Here is a 15,361-nt window from a genome sequence, read left to right as displayed (position 1 = left end):
TGGTTTTAAAATAACCTTACGGCATTATCAGTCCTCAGTTTTCTGTCATTTTTCTAATCACACCAGAAAGAGTAAAGCAGCTATTAGAAAAATAGCAGCTATTTCTAGTCATTAAAGACTAGAAACTTTTATTTAGGAAAATATTTCCTAAAGAGATGTATTAGCTAGGTGAAGAGCATAAATGCAAACAATTATTCAGATAGTGGTGAAAGTCTTTCTTTCCCTTTTAAGAAATTGTCTAGGAAATTTTTGAGTCAGGATTTTGTTACAGTGTCTGCTACCGTAACCATTCCATTTCTCAATTTATCATTCATATTACTGGACTTAATCCTATCGTTAGAGCAGAGGTAAACTTTAGCTTGATGGAATTTACTTGAAATTTAGAGATAGTCACATTTTGCTAACTTGCATAAAATTTTAGATAAGGCAGAGCTTTCAATTCAGAAAAATCAATCTAATGTTTAAATAGCTTAGTGTTTGTTTTGGTTGATAGAGAAACTGGTAGGCAAATTTTCTTGATTCTATCTCAGCATTTAAATGTATTCATGAAGACTGCTCTTTACTGGGTTCCCAAGAAATGGAAAGTGTAAAAGAAAAAATAAGAAAACCCGAATAACTGTTCAAAAATTTCAGGAATTTTAAAATGTATTTTTATTTTAAATTAAGTTCTATAAAGGCCCATTCATAGTAAACTAGAGCTTTTGGTCCTGTACACAGCTCATCTTAAAAAAATGTGAATTTCACATATCTATTTTTAGGATCAAATTCATAATCACATAATCACATTTATTTAAATTATTTGGCACATTATAAACTCATCAGAAAGAGTGTTAATATGTCAATTCAATTTAATGTTGACTTCATTCCTGGTATATACATGATAGTATGCTAGGCCCAGCAGGGGATAGAAAATTTAAGAAGTCTATTCTCAGTCATTGCATACTCGTATTGTATAGGGGAACATCAGAAGAATTATTTAGGGAATCATTGCTAGTTAGAGAGAGGCAAGAGCATTTTATGCTTTTAAAAAAGAAGGGTTTCAGTATGAAAAGGTAAAGTCATCAAAGGCATAGAGTTGTAAAAACATCAGAAAAAATTTTAGGATGGTTAGAAGCTCAAGGTATTTGGGAATTTGGGAATCAAGGGAGAAGACAGATTGGGGTCAGATCACAAGGCACACTCTTAAGGGAATTTGGAAATTATGAAGGTAATAGAATCAATGAAGATTTTAGACACAAGTGAAATGATTAGAATTGTTATTTAGGATGATTTCTCTAAAGGTCAAATGTTGGTTGATAGAATGGGAAAGATATTGAATGCAGTAAGATAGGAAGGTATAAAAATAATCCCGGTAAAGTATAATGGTGGGTTTAATCTAGATCCTTAGATAATTCCTATGCACATTAAACTTTAAGAAGCAACTCCTCTAGCACATAGCACCATCAGGCTTGATCTAGTAAAATCCAACAAAAGACAGTTCTCCAGACAGTTCCAAGGACAGCACATATACTTGCCTTATTTTCCTAATTCATTTATGCTTCTATAACAAAATGCCTGAGATTAGGTAATCTTCACAGAACAGAAATTTATTTTCTCATAGTTCTGAAAGCTGGAAAATTCAAGATCAAGTGCTGATCTGGGCATCTTAAACATTACCTTGGTCGCTGCCTGCTTGGGAGAAGAGGGTGTTGTGTCCTCATATGGCAGAAGGCAGAGGGCAAAAGGGATGGACTCCCTCTGTCAAGCCCTGGTATAAGGGCTTTTAATCCCATTTTTGAGGACAGATCCTTCATGACTCAATCACCTACCGAAGTCCACACCTCCCAATACTGTTGCATTGGAGATTAAATTTCAACATAAGTTTTAAAGAAGACAAAAACATTCAAGCCATAGCAGTTATTTACTCAGGTATTTTAGGGCAAAACACATTTTACCTGAAGGATCTTGATAACTGTGTTTACTTTTTATTTGCCACTGCACTTTGGTGTCAATGAAAAATGACTTCTTTAAAAATTCAAAGCAAAGTTTGATCCCAGCCTAAATTGAATCCACTCCATTTTTAATTCTTAACGTATTTGAGATCACAGCATACCCAAAGCAGAGTGCAGTTTATCAGAATGCACACATTTTAAACCTCCAGCAGATCTGTATTTACAAGATAAAGCACAATGGTTCTAAAGGAGATATTATATTCAGATAAATAATGTATGTTTTTAGTATTGGTTACGTGGCTGCAGACAAGTCCATAAGTGTCTTGAAGCTCTTATAGTTTATTCTATTATCCTACCATGTAATAATTTTATAATAAAGGATAGTAGAATTTATGTACATACCGAGGTTGTACTTGCCATTTTATATTGAAGCAAAATCTAATCCTAAAAGCAAGAATGTGTTCAGATTCTTTAGGTATTGGCTAAATTTATTCACCAAGACGACTATGGGGTTTCTAAAGGTAGTCTGATGTACGACTCTCTGATATGTAAGCTAACAATGATAAGTATGAAATTCTACCAAATCCTTAAGAAATTCCCCATGGACCTATGACTTTGGCAAATTCTTAGAAAGGAAATTTTCTCATGTCAGAACATACTGGTGTCCATGAAATACTATCACAGAGGCATATAATTTTATTGTCAGATGTATCTGATGCCTTTAGGGAAGCTATTTCTCACACACTATTAGAATGGTACATATTTTTTATTTTTTTGTTTCTCCTATTAATGGTATGTTGCTATGTTTGATGTGAGCTATCCATCTTCTATCTTTTATTTCTCTTCAGACCATTGAAAGTCATTTCAGGAGATACAGCTGCAGTTTGTGTTTTAATTTCTGAATATAGAACAGAGAATTCATTTACATAGAAATCAGATACACAAATGCGTATCTATAAGACATCTATTATTGCTTCAGATGGTATATTAGATGATCTACTTCACCTTAAATTTAATTCCAATTTGATGTTAACTTTAAGAATCGAGGACAGTAATGTACTTTTATCAAGCAAATGAAGAACCGAATGAATGACTTATTCAGACTACACATTTACAGGTTACTTCTCTTGTTATTTCACGGTTCCTCCTATCGAATACTTTGCCATGGGTGCACCCTGTGTTTCTTGGGAAATTGCATCAGTTTGAAAACTATATAAAAGAAAGAAATTTTGCCTGAGGTAATGCTGCTTTCGATGAAAGAGACTGGATCCCTGACTTGATTTTTAATTTTGATTTGAACCAAACAGAAAAAGAGGACTTTGTATGACTACCAATTATTAGAACCAGTTACTGGTTATGTATAAAGGAACCAACACTTTGGCCATACCTGTATCATAAAATACTTTTGTTAGAATTTAAATTTTCAGATTATTATTTTAAAGAGGAAGGTCTTGCAGATATTTGAATATACTTCATCTGTATTTCAAGTTAAATGTTATTTAAAAGCAAAGATAATTACTACCTATTGTGTCATACACTTCTGCTTTGTGTTAAGACTCGGTAGCAATCTTAATTAGGCTAAATTTAGTCAGATTAATACTTGTGTGTGTCAGCACTAACTACTGAATACCATGTACTGCAGCATTTTAATTAATGATAAAAAGAAATACTCATGGTATAAACCCTTTTGAACTAAAAAAAAAGACTAAAAATGAAGTATTCTCAATTATGACAGAAGACAAGTTACAATGATATCCCTAGATCTAGATTTGTAATGAATTAAAGTTGGTGTTTAAATACGTAAATCCACTCAAATGTAATAGTAACAAAATACCGTCTTGATAACTATTGACCATATCAAGTCTTTGCATCTCACAGGCCTAGAAGGTTTGTAGATTTTTTTTATAGTACTTCTTGATTTCATTAGGCAATAAACTCAAGAATGTCATATCTCGAACTGCAAACCCTTCTTTCATTGTGTTGTTTATAAGCTAGGTTAAGAAAATAAGTTTATGTTTTCCTTTATTAAATTTCTAGTTTGACCAACTGGGTGAGATTTCCCCATCTCTCATTCTTGGTCTAGGCTGTGACTTTGCATGCCAAACAGTGGGCATTGTTGTTTTCTTCCCCACCCTTTAACATGATCCTGGAAGAGGAATGACTGAATGTGGAAAGGAGAGAGAAAGTTAAGGAATAACTTAACTTTCCATCGTGGTGACAAAAGGAGAGAGCTAATTGGAAATAGCAGTAAGGATTCCAAGGTCACACTGATAATTTAACTCTTATAATCTAACAGCTATGCACAGCTGATAAGTAAATAATAATAATAATAATTGTATTTAATTGCCTCAGTAGACCCGAATTCGAGTGACACTGTCTTTGTGATACTATCTGAATCTATTAAAGGATGGTTTATCTTGAGGGTAAATGTGTTACATACATAAAGGTGCCAAGGTTCAAACTGGGAACTAATAAATGTATGTTCATTCATAATTCATATACTTATATACTTCACCCAAATTTTCAGGCACTTAAGTTCAAAGTGAAAGGGAATTTTAATATTAGACTAATTTGATTATGTAAATTAATATAAAAAAGTACCTTAGGTTTATACTTTTATGTCCTGATAAAACTTGTTAATCTTCCATAATCACAACCAGAATGTAGAAAACTTAACTAAATATCTAGTTTAAAAGATGCATATCATCACACTTTTATATTCCCATAGCAAAATATTATGCAAATAAATGAACAAGTATGCAAATGAATGAATGAATGGAGTCTGGTTCAGAAACAACTGAACTCAGTATTCTGTACCCAGTGGAGCACATCTTAGTTTCTTTTGAAGTGAGTCTAGTGTTTTTCTTCTTCCTGCGCAACAGGTCTTATTACCAGTCTTGAAGGGGAATATTTAATTCATTACCCACATCAGTCAATATAAAAGATAACTCTGTCTAACTTTTCTCTATCCAGAAAGAAAATATTCCTAGGACTAAACCATTATTTCAAACATGCACGAGTTGAGAATTGTCCAAGAGAAAGTTGTTCATACTTAAAGTAAATATAATATTTATTTTTTATTAATTTTTTTATTAAATCATAGCTGTGTACATTAATGCAATCATGGGGTACAATGTGCTGATTTTATATATAATTTGGAATGCTTACATCAAACTGATTAACATAGCCTTCACCTCATTTACTTAATTATTGTGTTAAGACATTTATACTCTACTCTTAATAGATTTGACATGTACCCTTGCAATATGCACCATAGGTGAGGTCTCTCTGATTACCCTCCTTCCACCCAACCTACCCTTCCCCTCCCCTCAAGGCCTTCTAATGTGGTTCTGTAAGCCATGTTGTATAGTATATTTTCCTAAAGCAGCCCAAATTTTTATGTTTGTAAAAATAAAATTAGCATGATTTGATAACCCAATTTGGGATGTTTTGTAAGACTATACAAGGCTCACAGATTTTTGGAATTTTGCTCTATAAATGTATCCCCATTTTGTCCTGCATTCATTCTGTTTCAGTGGTGTGTTTGCTGAGGGCACATACACCCAACGTCTCCCTTTCCTTTTGCATCTTCACAATGCCCAGGATAACGTTGGGTATTCACTACATCCTTACTGGTTTTGGATTTTTGGCAGACTAAAAAACACTTTTTAAGATTTGGGAATTGTTAAAAGCTATTAAGGTTTATAGTTTGCTAAAGCCTATTATGATACATAAAGATGAAGTTACTGGCTTAAGATATAAATCAAAAAAGATTGTGTACTAAAGGCCTTTCTAATGGAAGATAATAAAATAAACTAAGGTGAGTTTAGTTACTTTTAGTTCTAACCAAAAACAAGCCCAGCCCATGGTGTCATTTGGAGTGATCTTGTTTAGGGTTTTGATAAATAACAGGGAACACCCACACACTGGAACCTAACTTCTGTAAACACAGAAGCAGTGGAAAGTATGAATGATTAGAAGACTGTGTGGTTAAGACCATAAGATTAAGAATAAGAACAAGGGTAGGGCATCGTAGCTCACACCTGTGACCCCAGCACCGAAAGGCTGAGGCTGAAGGGACCTTTGAATTCAGGAGTTCCTGAGCAAGAGTGAGACCCTATATCTACTAACAAAAGAAAAAATTAGCCAGGCATTGGTAGTGGGCATCTGTAGTTCCAGCAACTCAGGAGGCTGAGGCAGGAGGATCACTGGAGCCTAGGTGTTTGAGGCTACTGGGGGCTATGATGCCATGGTGCTCTAGGCTGGGCAACAGAGAGTTTGTCTCAAAAACAAAAAGAAACAGAAAAAAACAAAACAAAATGAAACAAACAAATCAAAAAAATAAAAACACGTTAGCCAAGAGAAAAAAATCTTGATGACCTCAATGGCATTATTTCTCAAGCAGAGGACATTAGGGTTCCACTGCATGGCATCTCTTAAGAGTTTGGAGCTCTCTTTGCTTTCTGTGTTTGGCCACCAAACAATTAGATGTGCTCCTTGATATTTAATTTATAATAATAGAACTTTCACTATGCATCAAGATTATATTGTGAGCACTGACATCATCCTGATAATTTCAAAACTTTTGTAGAACAAAGGGACCCAAGATTTTCATTACCTAGGGTATTGGAAAAAAAATAATGACAAAAATAAGCAAATGAAAAACAAGAAAGATGAGGTGGCTTGTTCAAAGACACCAAGGAGCAGTTCAGTGGCAGAGCAGGGGATAAGACTCAGATCTCTCATTTTAAGATTGAGACTGGTTTTACTGAACCTGTTTCCTTGTTTCCTGAGGGTGTCTGCAGGAATACAGACAGAGGAGAGTACAATCAGAATGGATTTCAGTTCCTTATCTCCCATTTTAATGAAAGAAATTTCATTTTATGATCTATTTATTTTGTTCTGAATAAGAGAGCTAAATTGTTTCACTTTAAAAAAATTTTCAAAAATCATTATTTCCATATACCTTACTATTGGAAGAAGTGCTATATTGAAGTTCTGAATCATAATGCTAAGTTTTAATATATCTTACTACTGGTTCAGAAATTAAAATTATTTGATGGGGGTGTATTCATTATGTGTGTTTATTTTTAAGAATATATTTAGCATTGCTTGGGAGTAAAGACTGCCTCCTTTGCAGGAGAATAGGCCATGTAGTGGTGCCAAGAATTTTGCTCTGTCTTTATGTTAGACGTGTGCCCTAAAGAGGCATAAAAGGACAGAAAGCAGGCTGGGCACCGAAGCTGGATGTTACTACTCACAAATTCACTACTTTTCTAATTTGTCAAAATCTGACCCGACTCAGGAGCACACAACTGGTTTAGATCTCAGCAGAGTGTTTTTTTTTTTTTTTTTTTTTTAAGTTGTAAACAATTCAGTTGAAATTGTAAGTTGTACTTACTAATACATGCCAACAGAAATGGTCCATCTCTCCTAGGGGGATATAGGCAGGTGCTGAAATACTCCATAAAAGGAGCCAGAATTAGTAATGGCAGGGTGCTGATGGCACTCATTACTGCAATTGGCAGAAGAAATCCATCCAAATTCAGGTTGGAATTCATGGTCTGGAGATAATATCCTGAAGGAATCTGTATTTGAGGGGAGAAGCAGCCATGCATTGAAACAGTGGTTTAACTCTGAAGGAAGTGTTTCCCCCATCAGATGCCTTCCTCCTTGCACGTACTCCATGATAGATGTGCTGGGTATGTCCCAGCTTTCCAGGGCCCCAATTAAGAGCTGATAAAGGGGCTTCATCTGTGGGAGCTGTTTAGTCTATTGTCAATACTGATTCTTTGTGGAAGTCTCTATTGTCATTTAGTCTATTTTAATTTTTCTATGAAAAATAATGGTGGCTAATTTGTGGCTAATGGTGGCTAGTTTTGTGCTTAGAATGGTGCATAAGAAATCAAACAACTTAAGTTCTGGGCATAAGCAAAATGACTTTCCTTTAGGAACATTAATACAAAACCAGAAGAAAGTATTAATGACGTCTGTTTTTACCCTGATGAACAAAGTTGAAACTAGAATCAGTTCTTTGAAGAGCATCTAGTTTGGTGGCAAAAGAGATAAGAATAAATTTTTCCTAAGAAGAGGGGTTCAATGTGAACACACAGCACTTGCTTAAGGCTATCCTTAAGGGTTCCCTGGATAGGCCCTGTTTCTAACGTGAACCAAGTTACACGAGGAAAAAAGGAAATAAAATCTTCCTGTGTCTGTGTCTTCCTTTTAAACTACAGGAGAACATCTGTAAATTGACCACCCAAAGAACTGTAACAAACTGGTCAGCATACAGAGGTGGTTAACATAAAGAACTAGGGCTACTGTACTGAAACCTACCTGTGGTACATGTCAGATCTATGATTATTAGGTCAACTTAAGAAAGTGGTCAATGTAGGGAGGTGGTCAACTATGAGGTTCTCCTGTACTTGTGTGTACTAGTGTTGTACAAAGGAAACTATGTGAAAATAGTGTGCATGATGAAGTAAAAGAGAAAGTTTTTAAGAACCCCATGCTCCACCCCAATCCTTCAATATATGGTTAGAATTTCTTTATTTTACTAAGAATTATTAAAATAACCCAAATGTTAACTAAATTCCTAACACTACCTCGGTGCCTCTTCACTATGCCATGCCTCTCTGTAGGTTATGAGATCATGACCCTGGCATGGGGTTGTGTGAAAGGGACGTCTCTCTACTCTTCTCGTTCATAAGTGTTTTTACAATCATGGCATCTGTATCACAATCATTAGTAGCATGTGGTATTTTTAAAAAAATTTTCAGTGGCACGCAAAGCTACTGACTGACTTGAAAGGAAAGTCGATCAAGTCTTCCCCCTGAAGAGTGGATTCTCCGAACTATTTCTCTCACAGTGCAAGAGCTACATTAGGATTCCTGTCTCACTGCCACCCTGGGAGAGCAGCTCTGCTCAAGCATCAGGTGATAACTTCTTGTTTGAATCCTTCGCTAACTCCTTCTCTATCCTCAAGTCCACAATTTGAGAGGATATAAGTAGAATCTGAGTCATGGAGTCAGGACATCTGTTAAGGATCTACCAATCGTAAAATGAGCCTATCGTTGTGTTAAGTGCCTAACACAGGAAAGGACCACATTTGCATTGAAATTCTTTCCATCTCTATAAAACGTGTCCTGGTGATAATTTATCTTCCAATCTTTAATTTGACCCTTAAAATAGTAAACAAGGATTGTTTTGGTTGGGCACAGATGGCAAGAGTGCAGGGAACATCGGATAGTTCTGCCCTACTTCAGTGACATTATTAAGCAGGTTTTCTCCAATCAGAGGAAAATGAATGATGTGTTTTAACAAAAAGTGCTGGCAGCGGAACAACTCTATGACTGAAAGGCTCCCAGCACAACTTGGAAGTTTCTGTTACTGATTTCAAATGAGAATTATTGTTAATAGGAATAAAGTTATTATCAGCATGAATCACAGACACAGAAATCTGTTAACTTAATAATGTGGCAAATGTACTATTAATCTTTAGTGAAGCAATATTAATATATTGCCTAATCTAAGAAAAGGCTCCAGTGTCTTGAAAGCTTGAAATCATTTCTGCTTCTGCCTCAAGTTCTGAAATCATCCCCTTTTAAAATTTTAAATACTTTTATTTCATACAAGCCTCAGAATATTTAGAAATAATTACTATCGATAGAGATTTATTTTCACCTTTGAATGGCTAGGACTGTGAAATGGCAACCTCATCAGCCTTAATATCAACATATTTTAAATGTATGTCTTGGTAGTGAAGGTCAGTAATGGCTACTAAATTTAAAATATGGAATTTCATGACGTTTTATTCTTGGTACTTTGGTCACCTTTGCACTGGTGATTATTTCATCTGGGGACAAAAACCTCATCCCAGCCTATTCCTCTGGAAGTTGCCTCTGTTTCCCTGGAGAAGTACAGTCTGACCATTTTCTTTGAAGGTTCTAGCATAACATTACTGTATGTCGTTTTGGAATCCATATAGTTTGTATCATGAATTTTTAACCAAATATAAGAGAGGTATGTGGGTCATAACAAAGCATGGACCTTAACACCAGCCCAGAGTTGGGACGACACTCTGCCATATACAAACAGAAGGACTGTGAGCAAGTTGCAATTTACTTAAAGTCTCTGAGCCTCAGATTTAGGATAATAATATCAGCCATGTAGGCTCTCTGTGGAGATTCAACTGGGTACTGGTGTAATCCATCTTTTAAAAGTTATTGCACAAATAGGTGATCAGTATTAGTTTTTGTTGTTTTTCTGACAATACACTGGGCATCTAGATTTGGTGAGGTGCTTGAGTATGAGTTTATCAAAATATTGCAATTTGTGTCGAATTTAAAAATATATGCCAGTTTGCAGAGAAGACACAAACTTCATGGTGTCATTGCATTATGAAGAGAAGGAATTGATAATTTGTGCTATTTTCACAGAAGGTTTTGAGGCCACCTATAGACCACTTAGTAATCTTGTACTCATTATTAATTTCTCCATTCTAAGATGTTTTATGACACTACAGCTCACATAGGTGTGTAATATTTCTGCTGTATTCTGTTCTTTTGCAACTACTATTGTAGAGAAAAGAGGAGAATTGAATTCCCTAAATTAGACTAGCTTTCATGTATTACTTAGACTACAGGGTGGTAAACTTTTCTGTAAAGGGTTAGATAGCATATATGTCCATGTAGGATCTCTGTGATAATGACTCAACTCCACTGTTTTCATTCTAATCAGACACAGACATGATAAACTAATAAGCATGGTTATGAAATTTAAATTTTATATAATTTTCATGTGTCACAAAATTCTATTATTTCATCTCTTTTCTTTTGACCATATAAAAAATGTAAAACAATCTTCTTAGCTTGCAGGATGTACAAAAATAGGCAATGGATGCATTTGGCTGGAGGCAGTTGTGTGCAAACCCCTGACTTAGAGGAATGGCATTATCCTGAGAGACAGAGGGGAGATTCTGCTTTTCCTTATGCTACTAGGAACTCTGACCTACCACCACTTCCCTGTAAAAACCGTTTAATTTTCTTGAGCCTAAGTCTTCTTTTCAACAGATGGAGTTGTCACTGAGGAAGCTAACCTCTATGTTTCTTTACAGCTCTAATGTCCTGTGATTTATGAATATAACTCATGCATTAGCCTTCTAAATTCCAAGCTGGGGGTTAGCAATGAACAAAGTCCAAATTTGTTCAAAGATTTTTATAATCACGTATTTTCTCTATAAATGTGTTACTCTTTCACAATAACCACGCTAGATTTGTTTTATATCACAGACATCTGTAAGAGATACTTTGTTCTTAGCATTCTCCCTAGATTTTCTCACAGAGAGGGACTGATTCCCCAAGGAATGAATAGAGTGGGTGGGGAGAGAATCACTTGCTCATTAGTACTTCAGAGTACAGTGGAGGTGGTACTGAAATCAGCCAAGTTAGCTATTCATGAGCACCACTTTTAAAGGTTTAATGAGGGAGGAAGACAAAAGCTTTGGCTAAACAGAGGTTTGGTAATTGCCTGTAGATCTGATAAAGGTATAAAGGTATTGCTCTGAAGCTTTGTAACTATGCACTCAGAAGTATTGTCTACACCTACTGACTGGCATTTATAGTTCCACAAAAGAAACAGGTACCCAGAGGCTCCTCGGGTATGCCTCTGCCTGACCCTGCTTAGTTCCTGAAATCAGAGCCTATAAGGATTAGAAGCTCTGATTTTTTTTGCTAGATAACTGCCTGACATAGGACACACGTGGCAAGCGCTTGTTGGAGGGAAGGTTCACATACTGGTACTGTCAATACGCCATCTCCTTCATGTTGTTGAGGTAGCTTTCATCCCCTATCCTTACCTGCATAATGCATATTCGGTATAGGAGCTGATAAATAAAGAGTGGAAGAAGAGTGAAAAGAAATTTTGTGTCTTCCACACAGAGCTCTTTGCAGCTGCCACCGTTTCTTTCTTTGGCGTGGTCTAACCAGCTTGTCATATCTCGGCCCAGCCGGCAATGTTGCAGGCAGCTTGTTTTCAGTGCATTCATGAACACCCTGAAGGTTGTCAGGAGGGAGTAACCTGCAAATAATTGGAGATAATATGTATTAGTATAGGAATTGTTCTCAGTTTCCCAAAATGGCAGTCACAAAGATGACAGCTGTGAGGATTCAGGGTAGTAAGTACAGTGACTGAGAGGGGGCAGATTCAAAGGAAAAAGCTTCTGACACAGATTCTGGCATCCTAATGACCAGATGTTGTGAAAAATGAAAAAGGTAACCTTGATGGGAACATGTTAAAAGAGAGAAGAAAGGTGACAATAAAACACCAAAAAAGGGTTTCAGAATCTCTCAGGAGTCTGACTTTAACTCATTAATTAATAAGATAACTTGAACTTTCTTTTATATCTTTAACACAAAGAATGAGTACTACTTTTTAAATGTGAATTTTAATGTAAATAATACTCCCTTTACTTGGCAGGTAGAGGGTGGTTTCTTATTTTGGCATGGAGATGAAGGGAAAGTATTCCCTGCTTTGACTTTATCCTTGAATCTTAGACATAAGGTTAAACTTTGAACTCTTTAAATGACTTTATACATGTTGATAGTGTCACTAAAAGTTCAGATTGGATTAGTTGGCTTTTGACTTTTTCAGTAGTTTTCTCTGGGTTTATATGGCTGTCGCTTGTAGTGTCAGAAGCATTTGATCGCTTCAGATGTTAGCAGTCACTTACTGCTGGTGATTTGTAACCTTCTTGTTGCTTCTTTTATGATCTTTCAGATTCTACCTTTTCTTTCAGTCCATTAGGACTTCCTGATATAATAAAAAAAAGTGACCCTTTTTAAATTAATAGTTCAGCTGTGCCATCATGGTTGTTCCAATTTTTCATAGCACTTCCTTTGACCAGATAAATTCCCCCCTAGAAATTACACAGACACAGATCTATTCTTGAAGGATCAATGGCAAGATAAATGTGAAAATATTTGTGTTTCTTCAATGAAAGGTGCTGTAGAGACTCAAAGTATAGTCTGATTGTCATGTTAAGTGTGTTCAAGTTTTCTAAAATAAAATTCTAGATAAAATGCATTCCAACCAAACTCAATTAGATATCAGAGAGTATTGGTTTTTATATTTGAATCAAGAGTATTTATTAATATTTCTTTTTATGGCTATAAAGTGGTTATATTGATTTGATCTGGTCTTTTCTTTAAGAATTGTAATAGATCCATTATGTCAGCCTTTGATTAATTGAGGAAGCTGGGGGCCTGGTAATTGAATATGAACCCTTTAACCTCTAAGTCACTGAATCAAATCCAGCCCAAATTGGTAGTGACCAAGAATGATTACAGCTGTGGCTCTTTGGTGGCCTTTGTGGTATGTGTTTGGGTCGTGTGGACGTCTGTCGGGATATTTGCTGACAGGAGCTGGGCTCTTATCTGCAGTCGCTGTTGCCTCTTCTTAGTTACTATTGCCAGACCCCAAGGAGGTCCGGGGACTTATATAGCCAGGGAGACAGAAGCACTTGTGAGAGGCCACAATTTGTGTCTTTGAGGAAAGAAGTAGTAAGGACAGCTCTGTATTATTGCAGAAAGAACTGCCTTTCACCAAGCTTTCCTAGCTATTTCGATGAGTGTACTTAAGGTTTAAGTAAGGTGAAGAACTTAGAATGCGTTGAGGAACAGTCCAGAGACTGAATTTGAGTAGGCCTGGGCTAGGAGGCTTAACTCCCTGACATTTCCTTACAATCTTGACTCTGTTGCTCATCCACCTAGTCTCTGTTCAGCTTTTGCAAAATGATGTTATGTAGACAGGAGGCTTATTATTTCCATTGATCCAAATGACTCTATGCTTTCAAATAGGCTTTACTTGATAACTTTAAATGATAACTACTTGCAGGATGACAAACTATTTCTAAAGATGTTTTCCTCAATTTCTCTTGAAATTTTAAATTTAGGAATTTGTATTGAATACAACATATTTTTAAACTCACTATTTCTTTTTTGTATACATAAATAACTATTTGTTCCAAGATAAATTTGGGTCTGATAAATTGATTACCTGCAGTCACATTAAAGAATTATATATTGCTCTCATCTTATGTCTAACGAGAAGTATGGGTCATTATGGAAGTTTTGAGATGCACAAAAATCAAGAAACAAAATCCACATGGACAGAAACAAATGAAACCCTCCTGCAACACCACTAATATGAACAAGTTGAAACTTGCATGGGTGAATCAGAAAGGACGCTGTCGACTGTGTTTCCTGGAAGTGAAATAATGGACCATAACACTGTTTATCTCAAGACTTTCATAGTGACAGACATAGCTTAGATTAGTGCTTCTTGAGCGAACTATTAAAAAGATCAGTTTTTAAAGACTTTCTCAACTATCATGGTCAATACATTTATGACATACAATAAAAATGAAATATCTAAGCATAAAATAAAGATATATGAAATCTAAACCCTGGTATCTTTATTATTAAATTCAACAGATACAAGATTCAGCTTTCCATAAATACTTCTATATGTTTCGTCTCAGTGTCTGTATTATATTCTTGCATAAGGTAATAAACAGTTCACAGATTAGCTGCATGGATCAGGCTTTGATAGCACTGCTTCCATTGAATAAATACTTTGTAAAATGAATTTGTTTAAACAAACAAATTGCATTGGACATAGAAATATATCTGAAGCAACAAAAGCAAAATGATCGAGAGACTAGAAATGACAAAGTATTAGGGGTCTAAAGCTCCAGCTAGTACAGCAAGTGAGTGTAATTGACACCAAAGCAATGTGCATTCAATACATCTATTGGGTATCTACGATGAGACAGAGACTGCTCTAGGCCCTGGGAATACAGCCATCAATGAGACCTACTAAATCCTGAGTTGTCTTTGTTGGGGGGAGACAATACAAGCAGAAAAATAGCAGGCAACTCCTACTATGATAACACAATATTAAGATATGATACTGTCCCACTGTAGGGCAGAGAAGAGGAGAGCTTCTAAAAAGTTGGTGTATAGACTGAGGATCTAGAATTAGGCAAAAAGACCTGGAGGAGAAACATGCCACACATATCATGAAGTAGAAATGTGCTGGGAGAGGTTCAGAAAGCATAAAGGCCAATGAGGCAGTAGGTCAGTTAGTGAGAAGATTAGCAGTGGTGGAGGTCCAAGAGGTGGCCAGGTGTCAGGCCACACAGGCCCAGGTAGGGAGCTTAAAGTTTATCCTCAGTATTATGGGAAATAATCAAAAAGTTTTAACAGAGCAGAGATATCAGATGATGTATATTTTTAAAAAGTTACTCTGGAACCCGGGTAGCTATGTGGACAATGAATTTTGGGAAACAACGGAGAAGGTAGCGGTGACCTGAGCTAATATAGTAGCAGCAACAAAGAGAAGTGAACCGAATGGGATGTGTTTTTGAATAA

At 35.8% G+C, this 15,361-nt stretch overlaps 1 protein-coding gene across 1 annotated transcript in view; it reads right to left on the bottom strand.

Annotated features, from left to right (window-relative positions):
- Window positions 1-15,361, bottom strand: part of SLC15A5 (solute carrier family 15 member 5) — an 87,163-nt gene that overhangs the window by 42,687 nt on the left and 29,115 nt on the right. The window contains exons 4-5 of the mRNA XM_053557552.1: window positions 11,788-12,008; window positions 7,333-7,519 (exon numbers count right to left, since the gene is read on the bottom strand). Of these exons, the coding sequence (XP_053413527.1) occupies window positions 7,333-7,519; window positions 11,788-12,008 (408 nt within the window). The remainder of the gene's footprint in view (window positions 1-7,332; window positions 7,520-11,787; window positions 12,009-15,361) is intronic.

Source organism: Nycticebus coucang, chromosome 12 (genome assembly GCF_027406575.1).
Source record: "Nycticebus coucang isolate mNycCou1 chromosome 12, mNycCou1.pri, whole genome shotgun sequence".
NCBI lineage: Eukaryota > Metazoa > Chordata > Mammalia > Primates > Lorisidae > Nycticebus > Nycticebus coucang.
This window is presented reverse-complemented; position numbering and strand designations above follow the sequence as displayed.